This window comes from Amphiura filiformis, chromosome 2 (assembly GCF_039555335.1).
Source record: "Amphiura filiformis chromosome 2, Afil_fr2py, whole genome shotgun sequence".
In the NCBI taxonomy this organism is placed as follows: domain Eukaryota; kingdom Metazoa; phylum Echinodermata; class Ophiuroidea; order Amphilepidida; family Amphiuridae; genus Amphiura; species Amphiura filiformis.
The window spans coordinates 85,638,781-85,651,824 of NC_092629.1; the positions used below are offsets into that span (position 1 = coordinate 85,638,781).

At 37.0% G+C, this 13,044-nt stretch overlaps 1 protein-coding gene across 2 annotated transcripts in view; it reads left to right on the forward strand.

Annotated features, from left to right (window-relative positions):
• The window catches only part of LOC140146739 (purine nucleoside phosphorylase-like), a 29,622-nt gene extending 19,135 nt beyond the window's left edge, over positions 1–10,487 (forward strand). The window contains exons 4-7 of one of the 2 annotated variants that reach the window (XM_072168615.1): positions 1,011–1,186; positions 2,255–2,445; positions 5,190–5,416; positions 8,471–8,605. In XM_072168615.1, the coding sequence (XP_072024716.1) occupies positions 1,011–1,186; positions 2,255–2,445; positions 5,190–5,392 (570 nt within the window). In that variant the 3' untranslated portion in view covers positions 5,393–5,416; positions 8,471–8,605. Of the gene's footprint in view, positions 1–1,010; positions 1,187–2,254; positions 2,446–5,189; positions 5,417–8,470 lie in introns of both variants that reach the window. The other variant, XM_072168614.1, reaches the window with a different exon arrangement.
• The last annotated feature ends 2,557 nt before the right edge of the window (positions 10,488–13,044 follow it).

Consider the following 13,044-nt stretch of genomic DNA (forward strand, 5'->3'; position numbering starts at 1 on the left):
AACTGGTTTGTTGACTTGCTACAACCTTGAGCCTATCAAATAATCTGATGACCTCCACCTTGACACTCAAGAGAAATTCTGTTCAATATTGACACATCAATTAGAGATTCTGTTATCTATTTCTATTCCAAGTTCAGTTATCTATATTTCTTTGGTCTTTGATCATAGTAAATTACAATATCAAACTACCAAAACATTAAAATAATGAGTTATTTAACAAGTGAGTATGATTTGAAATAAGGTAAACATGAATAAGATTTAATCTTTCCCTAGAGAAGTCCTTTTCAGAGAGCCAGCTGAAAAGGACTTCTCTAGGGCAAGATAAAATCTTTCTCAACAAGTGAGTATGAATGCAATAATCTTAACTTATTCACACTAAAGTTTGTTCGGCTTATATAAGACAGAAATTATTTGGTATTTTTAATTGTTGCTGTGCGCGTCAATAAAGTCCAAATTAACTCACGCTCGCGTAAATTTACATAAGCGTGCACTATACTATGATCAGCTCGTAATAGGCGAGAATTATTTGATTTATGTTACTGCGCGAGTCAATAAAGTCCAAATTTACACCCGCTTAAGTTCACAAAAGCGAGCGTCAGTCACACAATATGCAAAGCGCAGTGCGCCCAGCTGTGCGTAAGACATTCTATATCAATCGACGATGTTATGAGCCCCGCCTTTTACGAGCTGATCAGAGTATAGTCATGCATTATGCAACGCACAACAGCATTGCGCCCAACAGTGTGCACACCATTCTATATCAATACAAAGTGTTATCAGTCTTAGTTTTTCTGCCTGATATAAGCCAAACAAACTTTTGGATGTTACCACAAAATGAGCGGAAAGTCGCCAGAGATGTTGCAAAAATATATGTCATTATACATGCCAAAAATCAATAGCAAACAAAAGAAAAGCTCAAGGAAAAGTCCACTTTTGAAAACCAAATAAGAACACTACAATGTATAACAGCACACTATCATAATGAACCTTTTTTTGTTTCATTCGTGTAGATTGTAGCACCAGTACGAGTGATGAGTCTTCTTGGAGTAGAGACGTTATTTGTAACAAACGCTGCCGGAGGCATCAACAGATCATACAATGTAGGAGACGTCATGATTATCAAAGATCACATTAATTTTACTGGTATGGCTGGACATAATCCTCTTACGGGACCTAATATGGAAGAGTAAGTTGGACCCTGTCCACACGAATGTGTTTTTTCCCGTCGATCAATCGTGTCATAATCGTATTATGATATTTGTATCGTGTGTCCGCTCAATGTCGTCGGCATCATTGGGCCGGTTTCTAGCATGATCGTGTCGTAATTACCGATGAAAATTACCTGTGTGTACGTATTTTGTTGTTGTATTTATGTTTACTCAATGGACTTCGTAATTACCGTAGCGTGAATTTGTTACGACACAATGACGAGGTGCTGATCGTGTGGACGCTCTCATCATTCATGTATCATAATCGTGTCATAATCGGGTAATTACGACATGATGACGAAAATATACTAGTGTGGACTGGGTCTTGGTGTGTCAATAGCAAAATGATTTTAATTTTTTTAATGTAAAACTATAGGCTTTGGAAACTTAAAACCAATTATATGTGATTTGTAGTTTTCACTGATCGCATATTTCCTTTTTAATTTCGAGCCAAACAAATAAGATAAAACAAAGAAAATTGCTATTACACTCCGGTGCCTAGTACAACATTATAGTATAGTTTAGTCTTATATTAATTCTTTATTTTGTACATTGTACAGCCACCTGTATTAGCAATATTGTTGCTACAAGTTTACAACTGCAAATGATGTTTTTGTGAAGGCATCTGCCTTTCCTCTCTTTTGTAGAGGCATTTGCTTGAAGATCATGAAGATGGAATTCTCTTGAATTCTATGGTATTTTGATTGATTATCCACATGAGTACATGTATATCATGTAATTAACCAATTAGAGGCACAGTAAGAAGGGGATTAGCTTAAAGTGGTAAGAGATCTTAAAGCTTTACTTTGATTGGTTACTCAGATGAGTATATCATGTAATTAACCAATCAGAGGCACATTATGAAGGGGATTAGCTTAACATTGGTAAGAGATCTAAAAGCTGTACTTTGATTGGTTACTCAGTGTCAGACGAGTATATAGTTAACCAATCAGAGATGCTGTAAGAATGACAGCAGTGCCCATGGGGTTAACAAGAAATACAATCTCATTGGTTTGATTAAATATTGCCGATTATCCACACTACAGATTTGGACCTCGTTTTCCCAACATGTCCGACGCATACGACGTCAATCTTCGAAAATTAGCTCATGAAATAGCAGAGGAACTGGGCTTTCAGACGTTCATCAGAGAAGGTGTCTACGCAATGCTCTGTGGGCCGTCTTTCGAGACACCAGCTGAGCTGAGGTTCTTACAGACGGGAGGGGCTGACGCTGTTGGTAAGATTGGCTATATAGTCTCATTTCCAGTGCCACAGTTCTAACCTCTATTTAGCAATCATATCTCAAAAATAGACCAAGTTTTAGAGCATGATTTTTTGTGTCCAACACATTCAAATTAGGGACACATTGAATTAGTTTGCATTGTTAGCTGTTCAATAGAAGCAAAAGTAGTTAAAAGGTACAACTTTTATCCAGCTTTGAAAAAAGAATTGGCAATTTCTTTTTCTTTTTCTTTTTAATAGCAGTCTGTAGTTTCCAACCTTTAATGACAAGTAATTTAGGATCTTCTTTTTTCAATTTTTGTGAAAAAAACAAAACCAAAAATTTGGATTCAGGTAACCTGTTATACTGGGTTTTTGACCGGGGTAGCCCAAGGACGGGCAGGAACCTGGATACCAAGAATTTGTGAGAGCCTTAGTTTCAACCCACACTAGCAAATTCCATTCTATGAAAAACTTTTTATTTGGAAACTACCCCACTGATTGACATGGGCCTATCACCTATTCCAGTTGAAATCCATACACCCTATGGTAGACATGCATGTGCCTTAAATCTCCTACAAAAAGGGGAGGTCAGTCAGTTTAAATAGCTATTGCTATGGCCTCAATTTATTAGTCTGGTCTTGTTTTGAGTTCATAGAACTTATTCAAGCATTAGTGTTAGCATTTAGCATAATATGTCACACTCAGTTATAAGGGTCTCTTTTTTGAGCAAATGTTTTACGTGAAATTTCCTGTTCATATTTTATACTTGCCGTAAAGGGGCATGGTCCAATGTTCTGTTTCCTGTCTTACATTGAGGCCTACATGTACCATTACACAAATTTGTTTCAAGACTTGTATTGCTCTTATGGTTTCGATATGAGAAGCAAAAACATGTATAACAATGCCCCATAGGATATATACACTTTCAGTGTGGTTACCACAATTCACCATGTTTTTCATCACACCATCTAAACAAAACATTGAATTTTTACTAAGATATTGAGACAAATTTCTTTTGATACCAAAATCTTAGTTTTGATGAAGTAAAATGGGGGGTGAGGCTATGATCGATTGGGACAAGGACCTTTAATTGCATTCCACAACTTTTGTGTTAGCGTCTATTTATTGTTTAGTTTAATTTTGTTTATGATATTTGATGGATGCACTTTATAGTGGACTGACACCAATGATCTGCTATTTCAAAAACTTATTCTGCCCTGGAAAAGCACTGGTGCAAAATTGTATTGTGATATTTTCTTATGGCAAAACATAAGAAAAAAAAATCAAAAAGCAACAAATTTTTTTTCGGGAAGGGGTATGAACGTTTGGACAGTATTTTGTCGAGTCTCCATTTTGATGCTACCGACTTGCATGGGTCCTTCCTCTAACAGTTAATAACACAAGTTGTCACACACAGAAATATTGCTGGTTATCATAGATTTTAATTATCCTTCTTCTTCGGTAAGGTGGTTAGTTAGTTAATATCGGCTGAATATGTCTTCTCATCATGAGATCCAAACCACAAGTGATCAGAGAAGTACCTAGGCTTGCTTAGGCAGGCCCCAACCCCTGGGTGGTTCCAAACTCACTTTCTAAAGATCTATCATTATCATCTCATTAACTTAACCAGATCTCTCGTAGTATTTATTAGTAAACATAATTATCCCCTTAACAGGGCCTATTTCTAAAGGTGTTTTTGGTACTACTCAACCCATGAGAGATCATAACATGAGAGATCACGACTGTGCGTTTGGACTGCACTTAAAGAAACTTAAGTGATCATTATGATGATAATGTAAGTGGTTGACACTTACAGGTTATCATAATTTGGTATACCCAGGTGTTGGTGCCACCAAGCTAGGTTATGAATTACTAAGTATGTTTTGATAAGATAATTAATTTGGCAATTAGTATCGTGATTCCTAAGACAATAGGAATCACAATACCAATTAGTATCTATCCTATATCTGGCCTCTTACAATTTATTGTGGGACATTGGAGCACATCAGACATATCGAATTACATTCTGAATACGAAGAATGTCCTTCTGATATCAAATAATTTTGATTTTTTGAAATTAGCAATGTAATACACATTTTATGGCAAATCATTAAAATTGATATTTTTGATATTTAACAGTACTCAAGTAAACTTTATAAATCTGATGATTTATACTTAACGTGTATGTAGGTGGGATGAAAAGCCGACGATTAATTGAAAATTTTGACCTTTTCAGTATTGAAGATATGGATTTTTTCCCAAAACACCAAAAAAAATTAGGTCTTTTTGGGAAAAAATCCATATCTTCAATATGAAAGGTCAAAATTTTCAATTGGTCGTCGGCTTTTCCTCCCAGCTACATACACTTTAAGAATATATCATTAGATTTTTAAAATTTACATCAAGGACTGTTATATATCAAAAATTTGAAAAATATCAAATTTTTATAATTTGTCATAAAATTTGTATTATATCGTGATTTTCAAAAAATGAAAATTATTTGATATCAGAAAGACATGCTTCGTATTCAAAATGCAATTCGATACGTCTGAGGTGCTCTCATGTTCCATAAAAAATACTGTCAAAACGCTCATTCCAGATCCCTTAACTGCATCCATAAATTTTGTGTGTGTTTGAATTTGTTGTCTTTGTGTTTTAATTTAATTTTCTCATCATGTTGCTACTAATTTTCCCCTATACTAACCGCTATCCCAACATTCTTTGCTCTTCTCACTCACTCACTCATCCACCACCCAGGTATGAGTACTTGCCCCGAGGTGACTGCTGGTAGGCATTGTGGGATGCGTACATTTGGACTAACTTTGGTGTCGAATCTCGCTATACTGGGTTACGATGATTGCAATGGGATGCCGAATCACGAAGAAGTTCTTGAAGCGGGACGCTCACGGGAGGTGTCGGTACAGACGTTAGTGGCGAATATGGTCGAGAGAATAAAGTGAATGTGACTTGTAAGAACGCAGAAGGTATTGATGAAGGCTTGCTTACAGGGAGGGGGAGTAAATCATATCGTCATGGTTACTTCAACTGATTGATTTTGGAAGTCAAATTTCCCACCAAATACCAAAATGGCCACTCAAATGGGCTGTTCCATTTAAAATCCACACTACCCCTGTGGAAGGTATTGGAAATATCTGCCACAGGGGGAGTTGGAATTTCAATTGGAATGAACACATTATGCAGTTCCATTTGAATTTGATGCTCCCTCTAAAAGCAACTCAACCTGAATGTTCAATAAAGGGAGGGTGCGTTTCAAATAGAGTTGGTTAATGTGCTAACTACATTTGAAATTCATACTCCACCTGTGGAAGATATTTCCAAAACCTTTCACAGGGGGAGTATGGACTTTGAATGGAATAACCCGATGCTAAATTTGTACCTGGAAAGAGCTGCCTAGATTCCTAATTTTAAGCTATTTATATTGAAGCTAAAACCATGACATTATGATAAGCATGACAGGCAATTTTGATTTTGGGGTTATGCTGGCAACTAACCTTTTCTGTTCCTGCTGTGCTGCATGTTGCTGAAGTATTTAGTTTGTGCAAATTATTATAAAGTGTGTAAGCTGCATGCATGTGCATAATTTTACTTTATGTTCACTGATCAGAATGTGCTTCTTGCTTGTTGAAGCTTTTAGTTTCTATTTGCTTGTGAAATTAAAAATTGCAGCAAAAGTTCAGTTTTGTAAACCTTGAAAAGCAGTGTGCGGTAACTGAGCAGAGTTTGCAAGATTATAAACGGCAGAAGCCTGAAAAGCAGAAGGTAGTTGTAGAAAGAATGATTTTGCAGTGTTTTGTTATACAGGCTTTATCAAAACAGTTGGTTCTCTCAAGTTCTGATATTTTTTGTAAACCTTCTTCCAAATTCAACATTGGATGCTCTTGAAATATCAAGAATTTATAGTTTAGTGATCTTTTGTAACATTTGGCTGTTCCAGTTGATATCTGTAATACACCATCTAAGACATGACCTTAATCTTCCACACAGGGAGTGTGAATTTTAAATGGGGTTACCTGAATGGGTGACTCCATTTGAAATTTACACTCCTTATGTGTGAGAGATTAAGGTCATGTATTCCATAGGGGTGTGTGGATTTCAACTGGAATAACACATTTACATGTAGCTTCAAATTAGGTTTAATTTGATTTCACAGTCTTGTCCACAATCACTGAAAACTGTTGGGTACCAATTAATCACTTTGAAACAGCCTGTATGTGTGTATGCAATTGTTTCTAAAGTTTTCCATCCTTGACTACTTTATAGTTAAATCTCAAAAAGTTAATGCATGTTATCGCAAACTCATGTGATACTAAAGTGCATATAACATGTTCAATCTCAAAAAGTTGATGCATACAAATTGACATAAATGTGTTCGCTGTTGAATCAGTATAAAACTGTTAACCTTTCATCAGGATTAGCTGTGACTTCTTCAAGACAAAATTATTGCGAGTTTTTCGATGTAGACTGAATATTACATTTGTATTTCAAGGTGGACACCATGCTCGGGTATAAAAACAAGTCAATTAAGGGTCGTTTTTCAGCATTGGGCAAGTACAGCGCTGTACCTGTTTAGGGTGTCAAAAACGCCAAAAATCAAGAAAAAGGGTATACTTTTCCAAGCAAAATACATATACTTGCTTAGGGGCCGTCCATAATTTTCGCCATTTTCACTTACGCACAAAGCGTGCATAACTTTTTACCCCCCTCCCCCTCGAGTTATGCACAAATAAAATGGCGAAAAATTTGCCATGAGTAGGGGTCTACTACTGATCCAAATACTTTTTGGATATTAGTGCGGGCGTATACGATGTAACATTGGTGCGGGAGACTGGAGTACCCATATATCAAAATTAAACTGTAGGAATGGTGTGAAGGTCTCCTCCCCGGGGGTCTCCTTGAAACTTTATTTCCTTTCCCCATTTCAGATGCACCATCCATTCCTAATGGCATGCGTGGCAGTTCTTTCTTGGTTTAAAGAATTCCACATCTAAAACAAAAAATAATATTACTTCAAACAAAATATCCGAAATCAAGGTGCACATCCTTCCTTGCATCACAGACCGGTGAAGGGGCCACGGCTTCTCAATTTTGTTTGGGTGAGTATGTATACAACTGGGTCTCAAAAAACTTACCCAGATTTAAACTGTGTTTGACGAAAGAGAGACTTGAATTTAGTATTTCAACTTTTAGGAATTTTCTGTTTACTCAAAATACAACATTAGAGATAAAATCACTATAAAAATAGAATTTGTTAAACAATTTCATTAAATTTTTCCTAGGTTATAAAACTATGAATAAAATGTTGGGAAATACCATTATTTTACACTTTTATTTTTTTATTGCTCAAACAAATCGCCATTTTTCTTATGCACACATGCCCAACATTTTTACCCCCTCCCCCCCTCTTACGCACGCTTTGTGCATAACTTAAAATGGCGAAAATTATGGACGACCCCTTAGGGTACCAAAGTTTAAAATGGCAAAATAAAAAAGGTGTGAAATAGCTATGTTTGGCTTCTATCAGAACACATCGTAGGGTAAAACATTAAGAAACATCAAACTACACTCCAACCTCTTTTATCCAGCCATGATGGGACCAAGCATTGTCCGTATAAGTGAAAAATCTGGATAAGTGAATTACATGTAATTCTGCATTGACTGCCCCAGTAACTGAAATTGGGACAACAAAATATTGTTTCAACCTGGGGTAATAACACTAAAAGATGGCAGCATTTGAGTGCTTTATGCAACATAGACATGTCATTCTAAGCACTCAGTGCATGGAATCAAGGAGTCAAATCATCCAAAGCGTGTTTTCCTGTGAAGATTTCACAGGTGGATAACAGAGAGATCCGTATAAAAGAGGTACGGATAACAGAGGTTGGACTGTACTTATATTAAACAAGAACCTGAACATGCATTTTTACTTCCCCCCCCAAAAAAAAACACACACAAAAACCAAACCAGTTCATTAATTCATGACATATACTGTTTTTTCCACCCTTTCTTTCCCATTACAGGAATGAGCACTTGTGTTGAAGTGGTTGGAGCAAGGCATTGTGGGATTAAAGTCATTGCACTCTCCTTCATATCCAACATGTGTATATTAGACTCCGACGCAGGTGAGGTTTTAACCACTGAAGAAATCATGGAAGTGCACAGTGGTATTCATTCGCAATCGCTCCAAAGTCTACAAAACATGGTGTCCACGATTATTGATAGGTTATAATGCTGTACTTGCTGTGCATGTGTGTGTCTTAGCAACAAGCATGTGTTGCTTAGTAACGGTGTTTCCCAGCAACCATTCTCCCTCTTAGCAACCATTTATTTTCCCACACAACTATTATCTATGTGGTTTTGTAGCATCAGGAGTTTGTATTTGTATATAAAACATTGAGTTGAATGAGTATCCCAGCATACAGCAAATGTTTTACATAAAATATTTAAATGGGCTATTCCATTTAAAATCCACACTACCCCTGTGGAAGATTTTGGAAATATCTTCCACAGGGGGAGTATGAATTGCAAATTTAATAAGCACATTAACCAGCTCTACTTGACATCTACCCTCCCTCTGTGGACGATTATGGTTGAATCTTTCTCAGGGGGTGTATGAAATTCAAATGGAACTGCCTATTGTGTTTAATCCATTTGATTTTCATACTCCCCCTGTGGAAGATACTTCCAAAATCTTCCACATGGGGAGTGTGGATCTTAAATGGAACAGCCCAGTGTCAGGTTATATAAGGGTATCAAACATCTTAGTAAAACTCAGAAAGCATTTTTTCAAAACTAGATGTTAAATATTCAAACATAATCTTAAAATGTTTTCCAAAAATGTTTGTGAAAAATATTTTACAATAACATTTTGACAACATTTTTAAAATGTTGTATTGTTTTTTCAACAATCATTTGCAAAATGTTTCATGACCTATACATAACCCAACATTTAAATGTTATCAAAATGTTTATGAGCATGAACATGTTCATAACATTTGAAACATTTTGCTGTTTTCTACATCAAAAAATTGTTTGGTGTTTTTATGATAACTGTCTATTCATATTTTAAGTCTTAGTGATAATTATGATGTAATTAATTTTTGTGGGAGAAAATATATATAAGCAAATCTTGTTTGTCACAAAAGTTTGAATTTGAGCTCATATAGATATATATATATATAATGCATATATTAAAAGTAATTATGTGAGAGAATTATAAATGAGTTTATTATGCAATATTAGATTGCATTTTTATGATTGAACATTGCATGACTTCTCTCTAGTCTGAAGGGTCGCTAGTATGAAGGTTCTCTAGTCAGAAGTGTCGCTAGTCCGAATATAGAATAAGGGTTAGTGTTATGGTTAGGGTTAGCAAGCCTTATTCTATATTCGGACTAAAGAACCTTATTTACTATTCGGATTTAGCGAACCCATGGACTAGAGAACCTGATCAGACTAGCGAACCTTTTTCAGAATTCAGACTAGCGAACCATTTTCAGAGTTCCGACTAGCGAATGGTAAATTACGTTTTCCAAAGGAGCCTTTGGACCAGGGAAACTTTGGAGAGTTGTCACCTGAACATTGTTGTCCAGTTAAAGTGGCACTTGGTGATCCACAGCTTCATGATCTTCTGCAGATCGGTCATATGACAATGTCCAATTTGTATTCTATGTGTGTCGTCAGACATAAATTACAACACAGTTTCCTATTCGCCAATCGCATTGTCATCTCAAAACGAGGTTCTACCCGCAAAGTGTGTGCTGTGATACAGATGCAGACAACAAATTCAAATGAATTTCATCATTTTGAGGGTTTGTGCAAGAAGCACCCCATCTGCAATAGCTGCCAGGTGGAGCCAGGTGGCAAATATGTACAATATACCGTAAACGTTTGTCTAATGGCGCTATGCGCTCCCTTGGCACTAGTGGAATTTTAGGCACAACCTAAAAGTGCCCTCCCGTAAAATTCCCCCCAGTAAATAAGAGCACAGAACCTTAATTCTCGTTGGGATTTCAGAGGAGGGAGCCCTCTATATGCACATGATGCGCTATTAGGCGAACATTTACGGTAGAATGTAGAAAGTGTCAAGAGCAGCTATTGCAGTGAGGGCCTTGCACAGTTATAACCCCTGGATTTCTTGAATGGACTGTTTCAAAGTTTGATTGTAGTGACAAACAACTGGTCCAATTTGACTATGTCACATGTTAGACCACCTTAAGACTATGTCACATGTTAGACCACCTTAAGACTATGTCACATGTTAGGCCACCTTAAGACTATGTCACATGTTAGACCACCTTAAGACTATGTCACATGTTAGGCCACCTTAAGACTATGTCACATGTTAGAGACCACCTTAAGACTATGTCACATGTTAGACCACCTTAAGACTATGTCACATGTTAGACCACCTTAAGACTGTCACATGTTAGACCACCTTAAGACTATGTCACATGTTAGACCACCTTAAGACTATGTCACATGTTAGACCACCTTAAGACTATGTCACATGTTAGACCACCTTAAGACTATGTCACATGTTAGGCCACCTTAAGACTATGTCACATGTTAGGCCACCTTAAGACTATGTCACATGTTAGACCACCTTAAGACTATGTCACATGTTAGGCCACCTTAAAGGGACCATTGAAAGAAAAACATATTTGGTGTCAAAATAAAGCTAATAACATATAGAATCCATTTCTAAAATGATAAACGATTTTTCCTTTATTTTACCCCCAAATCAGCAAATAAAGACAAAGCGCCCAATGTCGCGTCGTTCACGCCCAATTCATATGTGCAGAGACACGTGGCAACCCCTGTGACGTCAAAGTGGTTATCCTTTTCGCTGCATGGCAACACTGCACAGTCCAGACTTGGTCCTAAACCAACGCATGAACGTGTTTACAGCAATGAACTTTTATGTGCATTTTAGGCCTAACAAGTATATTAAAAAGGATATTATAATATAAATTACAAAGCTACAATGACTTCTATGATAGGCCTATATAAATTCTATCTAGGCCTTCATATTGACAAAGTCAAAGCTGTCAGTGCTAGCTGCTCGGCGTTTGCAAGAGAGTATCATTTGTTTTGACTGAGGCATTCTGATATAGCAACTCTTTACTTATATTTCCTCTGAAATATCTAGTGAGGATAGGAAAGAGAAGGCAATGATGTTTCGGGTTAGCCCATGACATGCGACTTAATTTCTTTAGGCCTAATTAGCCTACCTCCCGGGCGTCAAGTGACCTAGGTTAGGCCGTATAAAATTAATATTTTGGTTCTCGTCCAGAGGATTTTCATGAATTGATGAGGGAGGGAGGTGTGTTTTTTTCCGTGTAAAATCAGCATTGTCTGCAGTTTTCGGTCTTTTCCAACAGTGCTCGAGGAAACGAGGACGCACTTTTTTTTTTTCTTCAAATGTGAGATTCTGAGGGATAAACCCCTAGAGTAGGCCCTACCACAAAAAGACTTAGAAGTGGTCCTTGTTCTCTAATAAACGTATTTATTTAAACGGCCTATGTATGAAAAATTCATAAATCATTCCAAAGTCTAAAATAATTGAAAAATCTACAAAAAAAAAATCCTGACAAATCCCAGAAATTGAGGAGGGAGGGGACGAGAATCAGGTTCAAAACAAAAGTCAGGCTCGGGAGAGCGAGTTGGCGCTGTTGTTTTCTCGCCTTTGCACCACGGGTCCCGGGTTCAACTTCAAGCCCCTGGCCTACGCCCAAAGATTCATGTGAACTTGGTTTATCTCGATCCCGCAGGTTTTCTTCGGGATCTCCAGTTTCCTCCTGCTTCTCAAAAATCGGTGATTAGTTGTTTGGTTATCAAAAACTTCCTTCACCCAATGAAATTTGGGGAGCTGAAAAGATAATTGGTGGATGTTACATTCTAAGTGCGGCTAGATTTGCGACATGGTTCGGCAGCATCCTGCCTAGATGATGCGATCTGATTGTGATAAGTAGGCAGCGAAATTACAGCGCTTTGAACCCTCCGAGATCTGGGAAAAGGCGTATTATATAAAAGCCGAAATTTATTTTTTATTTATTTTTAAAAGCCTATGAAAAATGAGAAACTAATTTGAAGATAAAGAACCACGAGAGAAACATATAAAGGCCACTCCATGACAATCATATGAACAATATTTACTGTCAGCCTTTAGTTTACGTTATGGAAATGCTTATAGGCCTAATCCAATCTCAACTCCCACTCAATGACTGATACTTGAAAGTGCAAAGTGTCCGAGCGTTTTATCAAAGGTAGGCCTACAGTTACAAAGTTTATGTTGTTTGGGTAAATCGTGTAAAATACAGCGCACCTGGCTGAGAATTTCGTTTTTAGAAATGACTGACATCAATTTCGCATAGCCTAGGCCTTCTCCGGTCCTAACCATCCATGGATTAAAATAAGTGTAGGCCTATAATCCCGCCTATAATATTTCCCATTTGATGTTTGTAGCATATAGGCTTTTTGAAGGCCTATGTATGTTTATAGGCGCTCCTCATACTTTATTTCAAGAACAGCTTGCATGTCATGTTCTTCTGAACCAACTTCTTCATCTGCCGTTCAGCTACTGCCCCAGTGC